At 45.1% G+C, this 14,094-nt stretch overlaps 1 protein-coding gene across 1 annotated transcript in view; it reads right to left on the minus strand.

The window, feature by feature from the left end:
• LOC149361717 (fatty acid synthase-like) overlaps positions 1 to 14,094 on the minus strand; it is a 132,155-nt gene that overhangs the window by 91,460 nt on the left and 26,601 nt on the right. The window contains exons 8-11 of the mRNA XM_089568134.1: positions 13,826 to 14,015; positions 11,900 to 12,129; positions 6,117 to 6,320; positions 1,730 to 1,987 (exon numbers count right to left, since the gene is read on the minus strand). Coding sequence (XP_089424260.1) covers positions 1,730 to 1,987; positions 6,117 to 6,320; positions 11,900 to 12,129; positions 13,826 to 14,015 — 882 coding nt within the window. The remainder of the gene's footprint in view (positions 1 to 1,729; positions 1,988 to 6,116; positions 6,321 to 11,899; positions 12,130 to 13,825; positions 14,016 to 14,094) is intronic.

Here is a 14,094-nt window from a genome sequence, read left to right on the forward strand (position 1 = left end):
AGCTAACTGATTTGATGAATTTGAAGCATTTGAAATTCCCTTTCTTAGTGACTACGTTACTACCGGGCTCTTCAAAGCTTTTGGTACGCCGCTGTTATGAGGAAGTGCGTATGCGGGATGGCAAGTGTTTGCTAGCCAAGTGTGTCCAGCGTCCTTGTATTCAGCTGCCGCTTCTTGACAGTCACCCACCGCTTTTCTTCTTTAAATTGATTGCATGATTTGCTAATACTCCAGTAATTTTAGCTACTTGGTATCAATTCCTGGGCACTATGCCTCGACTGCCACTCTTCTTGTAGCTATTGCTGCATAAAAAACCCATAGGGGCGCCGACAAAAGAAGCACCTCATAAGTGGCTGAACTATGCACCGCATGCATCTATGAAAGAAACTAAATCAACTGGTTGCCAAATATTCACTCATCTCAGGGAAGTTAGCGACTGACAGCGTGTCGAACATGACTTTAATAGCGAGCCTCCTTGTCTTAGCGACTGCTGTTCGTGGCCTGCTAGCTTTATTTTGTCCAAGAGGATGCACACATGCTGCAAGGCACCCGATCTCGCGGAAGACCTAGGCGGGGTCACCTGATAATGGGTGAGCACGGTCCCTATCCGAAGATGACAGAAGTATCTCGAGGCACGCGCAGGAGGTGGTCACGGGATCTGTTTCGCCACCACGGACACTGGTACTCAACCAGCAAGCGGCATGGAAAGCTGCGCTGGATGGTATAACGATGCCGACCGCATCCGCCGATTATGTGCACGGACAGCGTCTACACATGTGAGGATGCCAGGCCCTACTGGTTCCAGCGATCACGTTCCCCAACTCTCTCGGTGGAAAAATATTTTCAAGGAAATAAGCATACATACACGTCTTGCTTAATGTTCTTGGCGATTCGCTAGTCTCAGGGTGCCCTCTGGGAAGAACGAAAGCGCATGTTTACGACACCAAAAAAAGCAATGGCGTTTCCGGCCTGTTTATTGGTTGCTGAGCATGTACCATTGAGTTGCTTGTCGCACTGAGCACCATTCGTTAATTACACACATTCATGTTCCACCGTGGAGACCACCAGAAATGGAAAGCCCTCAGACAAGGCCTGTGCAATGTGCAATAAAAACAACAACTCTGATCCTTCACTATTGACATGTAAACGTTGGTGCAATGCTCATGAAATTGAGAATCCGTAGTAGGACAGTGCATTGAATAGAGAACGCACTAAAAAGCTGGTATAAATTCGACCACCGAAGAAGCAAGTATGAAAACTTGCTTCACAGAAAAATGGGACCGTAAGGTATTACATACATAATTTTATGCGGGTCCGGTTGGCTAAATTCAAGGAACTGTATGGCTAAAGGATGGCTCAAGGAACTGTATTTACAGACATCATTTTTCGCTGTCCTTAGAATAAAGAGTAGTAAAAAATGACCTTATCGAAAATTGTTGTCGCCACCTTGGTGCCTCTAATTTCATGTCTCGTCTGCTACAAATGAGCGATACTTAACGGCCATCTAGTGGCCCCACAAAGGTATGATTCCTGTAAAGCGACACCGCTGTAGACTCCAGCAAGTGCTGGCCCTGATGGGAATCAAAAAAATTGATCAGTTTGGCACAAGAATGCTTTTCTATGACTTTATATTTTGGCCGAAGGCGAAGACAATCTGTGTATACAGTCTACCGTTAATTATTAGTCGCTGTGTCATGTCTACCGCAAATTATCAGGGCTGTTTTCTGACCTGTGCTAAGGTGTAGAAGTCATTCCACCGAGCGACAGTCCAAGACTCCGAGTGGTCCCAGCTGACCAGGTGGGCGATGCTGGGTGTGCCACGTGGTACGGGTAGCGGCACAGGCGGGTACAGAGGTGACAGGTCCAGCTTGACCCCCAGAGAGTGAAGCTTCCCCAGTGAGCCGAGAAAGAACTTGGTGTTGTCCTCATGGCGCTTCATCAGACCGAGGCAGCTGGCGTCGGGCCCGAGGGCGCGCCTCAGTACCGGCTGTGTTTCATTAAGAGACAAAGAAGAACTCAAAGGACGCTCATGGAACTTACTGCGAGAAAACTGTCATGGCAGTTTCATTTATCGTCGTTGATTAATGTGATGAATTTACTGTAATGAAAGCTTTTACTCCAATTCACTCTAAGCGTTTCTTTCACAAACAAAACTATTTGGAACGCGAAGGTTGGTGGTGTCGGGAGCTTCTATGTGGCAGCGGTGAGTGGTTGGCGGACGTATAGCTAGGAGGGGGAATGGATAGGGATTGGTGGGTGGCACTTTTGAAGGATAGCTGGTTTGCCCACTGTCTTCAAGTTCGATTTCACTGTGGCTTCAGTGTTTCGCTGCTCCGCAGGCTTCTAAAGGGTAGAAGCCTTGTGGAGGGTGAAGCTAGGTGGGTTCGTAGTCGGTGGCGATTGTGGAGTGTAAAAGCGGTGAAATTCGCGGTGGATAATGCTTCTGGAAGGTGGAGAAATACCCAGAATTGTGTTGGTTGCGTGGGAAGCCTTTTACCAAGAGGGCTGCCGACGCCGGCACTATCCCCAAGTGCCACTGGCACTCTTCACGCAGTAATAAAGTCAGCCGCAATAGTGACGGCCAAGAACAGATGGTACATAGCTTAAGGTATCGTGCTACATATAGGATTGATCAAAAATCTTCAGGCCAAGTCGTAGAGAGGGGCATACATTTTCCCCGAAACTCAAAATCTCTGAAGTGTGGGCAAGACCCCCATCCACATCTCTGCGGCTCCTAGAAGGTCCATAGGCGCCGTAAGTGGACAACTGTACCAAAAATAATTAACGGGTTATGAAAACCTTTTTCTGTGAGCGAGGTACCAGAAGTGATCATAAATCGCAGTAATGCTGAGACTGAAAATGAAATTGATATCATAATATGCACTATACTGGTATCGCGCCGGCTTTGGAGTGGCTCGGTAAGGTGAGCTGTAGTGACCAAAAGATGGTAAGCTCTCAAATTAGCTTGCACTTCAAGAAGCAACGAAGAAAACTAGTAAGGAAATAGCCCAGAAAGTTGGCTAGTTGGTGTGGATTCATACTTAGCAGCGCAAAAAAAAAACTGAGGACCAAAGCGAACGAGGCAACACAACACAAGCGCAGCCCATCATTTAGTCAGCAACAAGATTTAAAATAGTGAAATTCATGATCTCGCTGCAGAAAAGATATTCCGCTTTAACGCAAGAAGGCGACCTTCGTGTTCAAGCAATGAATGATGATCCTAAGATAGCATTATAGAGTTCGTTATATTAGTGGGAAATAGAGTAGCTAGAAGGAACCGGTAAGCTCTCTCAAGAGACGGAAGACCTGATTAAAAGAATTACCGAAGACACTTTGGGAATTCTAAAGTGTGCTCGGCGAAAGCCTTGTGGTCAACCCACTGCCGCTTCTTTGAACCGCTCGGTGCGTGGCGGGCTTCCCGCATGTGCGGGTTTTATTGTCTTTGGCGACTGCGGTCGCTTTTTCGATTGCAGTCTTTTCGAGCGCAGCTTTTTACGCCCGTTTTTCAGCGTCGCCGTTGACATTGCCTGTTCGGAGTCCATTGTGGTCATTGGCGTTGACGTTGACGTTTTACAGTCCGATCATTTTAAGGAAAGGAAGTGCGCAAACTGGCTCCCTGGGTCAATGGACGCCTGAATCGCGCTGTTGTGTTGTTGATGCGGCCGTATGAGCCGTTGTCTAGCAACTGTCGTGGGGAACCCCCGAACCGCACCGTACTGGTAGGGAGGAAGCGGGAGTGAAAGAAGAAAGACAAGATGGGGCAATAGTGAAGAAAATGAACCTTGTATTTGAGGAAAGGAAATTACGCAGTAACTGTTTCGCATATTTCGGTGGACACCCGTCATCCGTTTGTAGAAAAAGGGAGCAAGTGGAAGTGAAAGAAGAAACAGAAAGAGCGGCCGTAATGAAGAAAATGAATTTGAGGAAAGGAAATTACGTAGGAGGTTGCGCGGAGGAGAGGCCACAGTTGACACCATTCCAGTGCACGGATGGACACCGCGAGCATGGACGAACACCGCGAGCATGATCCATTAAAGGCTTTCGCCTTAAAATGCAAAAGCCTCCCAGTCTCTAACCCCTTAGAAGAAAGGGCGAAGATGGGAAAGATAGCCAAAATAACCGCCTTAAGGAATTCTATGTGCACATAATCTATCATGGTCTAAAGAACAGGAGATAGCCTAAATGAGGTCAAAAGGAAAATAAGCATAGACAAAAGTGAGATGTACGTGCTAAGAGACATGGAGGGCGATGTCACTGCAATACGGATAAGATAGTTTATATAGCCATGGAGTTCTTGAAAGACCGGTACAGTAGCTGAAACAACGAGGCTGATAATGACGGAGACAGCGGTGGAAATTAATTATACACTTCGCTGGATGTAAACACTTACAAGGAATAGAAATGGATGAGACAGCTCGTGAGGATTTGGTAACTGCTGGTCTGCTGAAGGCGGGTAGGAAGATTGCATTAGAAAAACTGGCTACACTCTATATACGATGCCTTAAGACCTCGGGCGTACCTAAATCTTGGAAGAATGTTAATATTTTCTGAACGTAGAAGGAAGATAACGGGAAGGAGAACATTTTGCTGGGCTACTTGGCTCATTGTGACATAAGTGAAACAGCGCGAAAGAAGAAGCCCGAAGGCGAAACGAAGAAGGGACAGGAAAGAGCGCTCTTTCCTGTCCCTTCTTCGTTTCGCCTTCGGGCTTCTTCTTTCGCGCTGTTTCACTTATGTCATGACGTGAAGGACTTCAAAAATTGCGTACCGGTCAGCTTACTGTTCTTTCCTTACAAGGTATTTGCTAAGGAAATCACTAAGGGAATCAGGGCAACCTTAGGCTTCAGTCAACTATAAAGGACCACTGTGGCTTTCTTAAACGCTGTTATACAACAGCCCATATTTCCACTACCAATCAGTTGCTAGAGAAAGGCGCACTATACAGGCAACTCCTATACACAGCCTTCATAGATTACGCGAAAAAAATTTGCCTATTTGAAACCACAGTTCTCATGCAGACATCGCAGAATCAGGGTCCAGAAGAGCCTTTTGTAAAAGCACTGAAAGATATACTGAGCACCGGCAGAGCTGCCATAGTCCTCCATAGAAAAAGTCATAACATCCCTATGCCAAATAATGCCAGGCATGGGTACCTGATGCCTCCAGTATACTCACCGCGTGTTTAAAGGAGACATTCAGAAACTGCACTGGGAACAGTCGGCGATTAAATTTGATAGATACCTTAGCAACCTGCTATTCGCTAAAGAAATCACCTTAGTAGTAGCCTAAGAAACGAATTGCTAAACATGATTCAGGACTCAGATCAACAAAGCAGTGCGGTGGGTCTAACACCACTGGAAGTGGTAAAGGAATGCACATGCTTAGTGCAGGCAGTGACAGCAGATGCGTACAACTAGAAGAATAAGAGTAGGTGGAGCGCATTTGGCAGGAAGACCAATATCATGAATGACAGTATACCGCTGTTCCCCAAGAGAAAAGTATTCAACTCCTCTATGGGCTGAAGGAAGCAGCCTAACGAAAAAGGTTCAGCATTAATTGAGGACAACACAGCGAGCTATGGAAAGGAAATAAGAGGGGAAACGTTAACAGACGAGAAGCAAACTCGAGTAATGGCATCCTAGTCGAAATCAAAAAGAAATGGGATTGGGCAAGGCGTATATTGCGAACGCAAGAAAACCGGTGGCCGTTACAGGTAATGGGTTGAATTGCTAGAGGAGGCAAGCGACGGCGTGGGCGGCAGGATGTCTGGACTGTGGATGAGAATAAAAAGCTTGCCTGGGTAAGGTGGCCACAGCTTGCATGGATTGAGTGATATGGAAAGCACCTTTGTCCTGCAGTGGGCGCAGTAAGGCTGATGATATTGCTGATGATAATACCATATTGCCACCTTTCCTACCGCCAGCTCATTCCACAGTGCACGGTAGAATTTAGATGTGGTCTGTCTTGCGTTTTTTCAGACTGACATAGTTACTGACGTCACGTTGATGAACGTGAGAGAGTCCGGTGACTCTAATATTAAGGTGGGCGTCGAGGTGTATTTCATAGTATTATGACGGAAAAACAGCATTAATTATTTGCAGAAAGGAAACCGTTACCAGCAAGAGGCAATGTGGGCCGATATCAAGCAACACTGCGTCTCTGGGCACATGCTGTAGGGCCTCGCTGAAGAGCACGGGCGACAGCAAGTTGTTGACATGGTACTCGGGCGAGCAACTATGGGCAAATGGCTCCTGCCAGCGGCTCTCTGGCAGCGAGGAAGACACCCAGCGATGGCTGCGAAGCTTTGGCTCGGGGATCACCTGCGAAATAGAGAAAATGCAGAGAGAGAATGGGAGCAAGGCGTGCAAGAGATGTGCTGTTCTCTCTGCGTTTATTTTGCGCACTTCAAGTAAGATGGCAACTATTGTTGCAAAGTTCTGTTTGACGTCCACTGTGGCGAGCATGGATCAACGAGAGTGCAAGATGGTACCGAGAAAATGTGCAGCATGAAACCGCTTATATACGACACTGTATGTATTAATTACCAGCGGATATGTTGAGGAGATCCGTAACTTCAGTCGAACAATTGTTTTCATGTGCCTAAACCGGCAATATTATATACACTAAGTTGTATATTCACTGTATCGAGGATCGAAACATGCTCAGTACAGCGGATCACGAGGAGGTAGCAGAGGAAGGGTTTGTGCCTTTAACTACAGTGCCACCACATCTTTTCTAAGGGAGCCACTGCTTCAAGCAACTGTTTTTTAGCATTGGTCACGTTTGGACAACTGGCGAGAGTATAGTCCACTGACATACCTGCACTGATTTTCTTCACACGCAGGTCAATCAGGCACTGTGATCATGAAAGCGCACGCACGGTGTCAAAACTTCAAGGCGAGAGCGTAAAGCAAAATCAAGGCTTTTCGAGCGCTACGCATCCTTCTGATAAAAACCGCATTGTACACGACGTCGCACTTACATTGTTTTCAACAAAGTGTACAGGCCGCGGAATATGCAGCCGGACCACGATGTGAGGCTGTTATAGCACCCATGGATATCTGTTCCCTGCCGACGCATAACGAGTGATATATAGCCCAGAGAGAAACCCCGGGCTGCAATTTCTACCGTTTCCTCTAATCTTCATTCAGTTTGATCGTGGCTTTAGGCGCGACGAAAGAAACAGGAGGTTGTGTCAAAAACGGCAATCAAGGGCACAGCCGGTCGCGGCGCTATGAGTAGCCGCCCTATTGCCGCCGCATTCAATTCAGTGGAGTTAGACGGACCATGCTACGCCAGTTCGTTGCGCAACCACTGCGCAGCTTGTTTTTAAAAGCGGCGATTGCGCCGATAAATGTCGACAGGTGTTTAAAACATGCCGTCGCAATCCGCCCTTCTTTAGCGCCGGTGGGAATGGCGGTGCACCTTGCGCGCGTTTCTGCAACGGCCTGCGTCACGTCAGCCACCGCGGCTTACGTCATCGGGAACAGCGACTCCTGACAGGAGAATAAAATAGGGCTTCAGGATTCTGTAATTTTTCTTAGAGTGCTGGGCTGCGATGCTGACGTCCGCCTGTTCAGAAAGCAGCAATGCTACTTGGTGGACAGGTTCGCTTCCTTCAATGAAAGCTATGGCAGCAGAGTCCACGGAAAATCCGTGTGGCTCACTTCACGTAGGCATTCTGTTGAATTTTCACGTATACTTGCAGGCTTAGAGCACAGAAATGATGAGAGGCAAGAGAATCCAAGGGGCTACTTCGGAAGGAGCCTGGATATACTGGCGAGTTTCAGGAAATGAACGAAAAACCGAATGCGCAGGGAGAACATGCAAATACCATCTGTACGATTCGCACCTTGTCTCCAGTTCATATTCCTGTCACCTTGAAAGCGCTATTTCGTTGCGAGTGCTGGATTTCGCTTCAAAAGTCAATCTGAATTGCTAAGTGGATGTTTCTGCGGTAACGAGATGGAAGATACCACTTGCGATATAACGGTTTCTCTAGTGCCACCGGTGGAAAACGAAAGAAGCTTTCGATAAAGGCAAGCGATTAGTAAGGCGACTGGTGCCTGGCACTGAATAAATTTTTGAGATTAGAGAGACAGGCCACCGATTTTCTGAAAGTGCTTTACTATTGCCCGAACACTTTACCTACAGCCCTTTATTTTCGGGTTATATCCAGTTTTACCCAATTCTTACCCCCGAACATACTTCCTAATAACTGGGCTAAACTCCATTTTTTCTCGAAAATGCCGCTTCAGAAAACACACAACAAAAACGGAATGAGGGGCTCCGTAAGATATATGTCCACATGAAAGGGCATAAGGAACTCACGTTATTCTGAACAGAACTGAAGGCACCGAACGAAAAATGTGGGACACTCTTGGCTTAGTCCACAGAGTTTTGTTCAAGTTGTGATCCGAAACCTCTCTTAAAGACTGTTATACAAGACGTGACTTAATATGAGGACAGTATTGAAAGGCAACTTTATAAGCGAGACTCTAAAACATGTGTGCCGATCAGAACTATGCACCAATCGCTAACCAGGCTGACGACGTCCTGCGCGCGGCTGTTTTTAATTTCAATGACTGATTTCGCAGTGTGCAAAACAGGCAGGTCTTGCTTGCACGCGAAATGCTATGTAGGAGTTTGACAGTGTACGCGAATAAATATTTGCAATAGACAAAAAAATCTAATTTGGGGAAATTGAAAATTTGTTTTTAGGAAAGGAAACGGTGATCATTCTTTTTTTTTTCCGCGCCAGCTGTCATTTTCATGCTGCTGGCCAAATATTGAGGTAAAAGTTATGCATTTTGTGTTCTGTATGACAACGAACGCGTATAGTAAGTTATATTTTCAGAAAAAAATGGAGTCGAAGAAACTCGGATCATAGAATTTCTTTTCCCCAATAACATAATTTGTACTCGAATTTGGACTAAGAATATATCGCAAGATTTTCAAGAAGCCTGCAAGAAGCCTTTTAAGAAGCCTCCAAAGATCTAAGAACACAGTGGAACGTTCGTTATATGACGAGCGTATATTTAAACAAATCCGTGCGAATTGGATATCATCGAAATTAATTACAGTGCGGGAGGTGAGGCGAACGAATTCTGAAAACTACAAATGCAGGAAGTCATCACTTACAAATTTGCTTGAAAGAAGCTAGTAGACCTACGGCTGACCGCAGACCACACCAGCGAAAGTTCATTCAGTCTTTACGGTCCACCCACAAACTGCGCTGTATCACACGATAACTTAAAGGCCTCATTTTACTGAAAACCTGGCTTCAGCCGTCGTTCTATGTCAGTCGGCAAAAAAAAATCTCGGAAGTTTGATATGAAGAAAGGAATTACTCTGTTTTCAATTTCGAGCCCACAGGGCACGCAAAGCATAGGCCACGAAGGGTCTTTTTTCTTCTTTCATATATATATATATATATATATATATATATATATATATATATATATATATATATATATATATATATATATATATAGAGAGAGAGAGAGAGAGAGAGAGAGAGAGAGCGAAGTATATGTTTCGTTAAAGGAAACATATTCATTCGACTCGACGTTTCGATCGAAAGACGGATCTTCTTCAGGAGTGATTTTACTTTGTTAATACATCCCCTTTTATAAGGGTGGGCACAGTACAGGTAAGTGGAAAACACAAAGCACATATGTGCTTTGTGTTTTCCACTTACCCGTACTATGCCCACCCCTATAAAAGGGGATGCATTAACAAATTAAAATCACTCCTGAAGAAGATCGGTCTTGTTGTTGTTAGATTTAGAATATTACTGAATATGTTATCGCTTGAACGAGCCCCTCATTCCCCTTCCCTTGTGTGTATATATATATATATATATATATATACTTGGTTGTTAGAAGTAAAAGGAACGCTTCATTTAGGTACTAATCCACGTTTCAGACAGAGCCTGTCGTTTTTCAAGACAGAAGATACATAGTTCCTGCTTCTCTTCTTAAAGGGTTTCCATCTGTACAGGTGTCGGACACATGTACCAAAACAACAAGCAAAGGTGCGGGAGAGAAGAACCGCTCAAAAGAAAAACAATTTAAAAAAGAAAATAAAAAGTGAAAGTAAAAAAAAGAAAGAAGAACGGAACTGGAAGGGGGAGAGTAGGCGTCGTCTCCCGCCACCCACGTTTGCGATCGCGGGGAGAAAAGACAGGGCAAGGAAAAATAAATAGGACAGGAGGGAAGCAGGGGCGGCGGTCTCAGTCGCTTAACAAGGTGCTTAACAAGGTGCTTAACAAGGTGCTTAACAAATAGCTTCATATCTCTTATGTTTTGTGTACACTTCACAAAGGCGCCAACAGTACAACGGGTTACTGCCACTTCAGGCAAACCATTCCACATCCTCCTTGGGATCAAAGAATGTTTGTATGAAATAATGTGACTTTTTGGTTGTAGTACTGTTCGTTTATATTCTTTCTTTTAAATTATATTCCTTTCGCTTGACCCCTCCTCGACCAATGAGCTGTTTTTAACGAATGGCTGCTTTCGGACTCTTCTTCGATTAGGCTTTTAATGCCGTGGAAAGAAAACGCCACATTGGTATCAAGTCGGTAGGCGCATGGTCTTCTTCATCCCTGCGAACGCCCTGTTGTTCTAAGTTTGGCCCGAATTACTGAAAGTCCTTAGCCGTAAAATATTTACAAGTAAAATAATACTGACGCGCAAAACTCCGTCATCGCCTCCAGTCCTGCGTGCAACGCTCGTAGCTGTGCGTTTACTGAGGGCTTCATTTGCGTTCTTCAGTGACGAAATTTTCTCTGTATCAAGTTCATGATGACTTCTATTTCTTATTTGTAGTTTTATGCATGTATGAGTATTACTGCTGTCGTCTTCTCAAGAGTGATATGTATTGAACATATGAAGTAAACACAAGTGGCGAAATTGACTAGTATAGGGTGTGTAAAAAAAGAAATGTTCGCGACACTAAGGTAGGGCTAATTGTTTCTGCGATAGCAAGGTCTGGTTATTAAGCCTGATAACCCAATTAGAAAAATTGATGGAGCTCTTAATGCTGGCAACGCTGCCAAAAGGACAGAGTTAATCCTGAGGCTCAGACGCAGGTGTCAAACGCCCAAATTGAGGGCCAGCGTCGAAAAACAAGCGATAACCATGCGTTAGTCCTGGAACGACAGTCCGTTTTCTGGCGATTTTACTTTTTTTTCAGTCTATTACACACTCCGGTCGTTTATAAATAAGCCTCGGCTGAAAAATAAATTCAGTACAGCGCTACTGCAAAAAAGAGTGGACAGTTAATTAAAAACTTGAATAAAAAACCCATTCGCAGAAGCGATTTAGCATCCATTTCTCAAGGGCGTTTACGTCAAATTCAGAAAAGACATGTATAAGTAGTGAATTCCACTAGGCGATAGGGAAAAGTAAAAAGGGTTCCTGAAATTACTGGTCAGGGCGAAGTATGGCGTGAGGCGGTGGGGGGCAGATCAAGGCTTTAGTATTTACACTGGGTTGCTGAGTGTTAAATATAAATAGTAAGTTCATCCTGGCCAAGTTGACATTGCTTCTAATGACGAGACGTTGCTAGGAGCCATCAGCGACAATAGTAAATCTAGTGTGTGATAGGAGGTGGACATAAAACTGATTGGTTTCATGTGCCCATTGTTTTTTTTTCGATCACAGAATTCCAGAATACAAAGCCTTATTTGAGGTCACGGCAACGCTACTATGTTCGGTCGTTAGTGCTGCTTGCAACCTCAAGAGCACTCAAGGACCTCGTTATCACGATGCTTTAAATTTTACCACAGGCGACGGCGTTTTATCTGGCCAGGTCTAGTTGAGGCGGAATCATTGTGGTGACCGATACTGTCTCTACGCTATGTTAAGGAATCCCGACTGCCGACAGAATTTACCTTCTTCAGGTGCTCCAGCAGTGGAGGACCGACGCTCTCGACGTACTTGCTGTGGAAGGCCACGTTCCCGCTCTTCACCTCACGCGCGAACACGTTGTCCGCCCTGAGCTCCTGGACCAGCCTGGCCACCGCGTCCGGTGGACCGGACACAGTCACCGAGTCCACGGCGTTGTGGCAAGCAGGCACCACGCCGTCACGGCAGCGCTTCTTCGCTTCCTCCCACGTTAGGCCTTGTGAAATGCGAGCAAGGAGTGGAATACTTGTGAGACTATCTTCTACATTGCACACTAATGAAATTAACGCAGAAATATAGGTGCAACGAAAGTTTATTGAATGTGTTCATTGGTGGTGGTTTGATTTATGGATTTTAATTCACACTGGGCAATTGCTGAGGACAGGCAAAATGATGTTAGCTATAGATACCCCACCACTTGTCATATTTTTCTCCGCATTATGGGCGATAATTTTCTGATGATAAAGTTTGTCACTGTGAATAATGCGCTGTTTCCAAGCAATGACAGCGATGAGAGCGAAATAAAACTACGAACCGTATGACGTGCCAGTGATGCACAACTAAGTCCTTACTGCCCGCTTCCTGACAAATATGAACCTCAGGCACGTTCCAATGCATCCAGTGGTCAGCGAAAAGCATTATTAAATGTCTGTGACTCGTCCAATGCAAGCTAATCGATCTCCATGCCTCTATCTTTCGTTACAACACAGAGGACTATCAGTCGCCTCGACGGGCTACTTAGTGGTTTTTACGTGCAGCATTCGAAAAACACTACTACTTGATCTTGAGAAGCAAATTGATTATCCAGATAAGACAGAGGATGACAGAATGTTTTTTACATTGAAGCCGCCCTGTGCGTTCCCAAAAAGCCGTCACAATTCCACCCTATAGCTATGGCGAGCGAGCTTTCTTCACCAGTCCAGCTTCTCCTCACTTTGCCTCACTTTGCTTCTCCTCACTCTCCTCACTTCTCCTCACAGACTACTCTTTGTTTTCTTGCATGCTTGAGAATTGTCCCTAGGATTGCCACTACATTAAATACTACAAGATAGAGCAGATAATATAAAAATTAGTAAAGTGATACCTATATCAGTGCCGACACGGCTGGGCGCGCAATCATAGCCGGCGACTTAAGGATATCGTGGTTGACATCTTCAGTTCGGTTTTACTGACGCGAAACGCGAATTCATTTGTTCAGTTCAAATTTACTTGCCTGAAAAGGACACTTCGCTGCATGACAAACACGGCAATGGCTGAAAACTGGGTGAACATTTGAGTTGAGAGAAGTGAGTAAACTTGGTTGTTTTATGTGAGCACAGCATTTCTGCATTTTGAAAATAAAATATATGGTGTACGCGGAAAACTTTGGTATGGGATACAACCCTATGTGACAAAGCGCTAGTTGAATAAGGACGCGTTTAAAAAATATGTATGAAAACAAAAATGAATTGAAGTGACTATTATTACGCTTGGAATATTAATATTAATATTATGGTCGCACAACTTACACTTTTGCGAACAAATACCGAGGATGTCGGACGAGAAAACATGCATACTTTTGACATATTCACTTGGACACAGGACTGATACCCGCAATACATTTTCTATTCAGCGTGCACGAAACATTCAATTTGCTGTGAACCTAGTGTGAACCTAATATTGAATTAACGTTGTTGCTTTGGTGAAACTACAAATGAATTAGACCAGACATCCAAAAAATGCGACGTTAATGCCAATGCGCTTTATTGATTGGAAATTATTTTACTGAGATTGTCCGTCCGGAACGGCATCAAGTGATACGCTATGTCAGTAAGTCGCGCCGTAGGCTGCGATTGATACCTGAAGCTTTAAGACGACAATTGGCTGATAATCTAATTGTATGCCACAGGGGAAAGGAACACAGCGGTGCTTACCGACAGCGGCCATGGCTCCCTTGGGCAGGTCAGCCAGGTCCGTACACCGTCCTCGCCAAAATGAGCACAGTACGGCTTGATCTGCAGTAAAGCACCCATCGGCGTAAGCGCAGGCAATCTCTCCCAGTGAGTGACCCAGCATGCCGTCGGGTTGAACGCCCAGTGCACGGAGGACATCTACCAGGGCGACCTGTTGGAGAGGATGTAGCGTGTCGATGAGGATCTGTCCAGGATCACTACAGATCACTGCACAGATATATACGCACGGT

This window comes from Amblyomma mixtum, chromosome 2 (assembly GCF_055824585.1).
Source record: "Amblyomma mixtum isolate Tamu chromosome 2, ASM5582458v1, whole genome shotgun sequence".
Classification (NCBI taxonomy): domain Eukaryota; kingdom Metazoa; phylum Arthropoda; class Arachnida; order Ixodida; family Ixodidae; genus Amblyomma; species Amblyomma mixtum.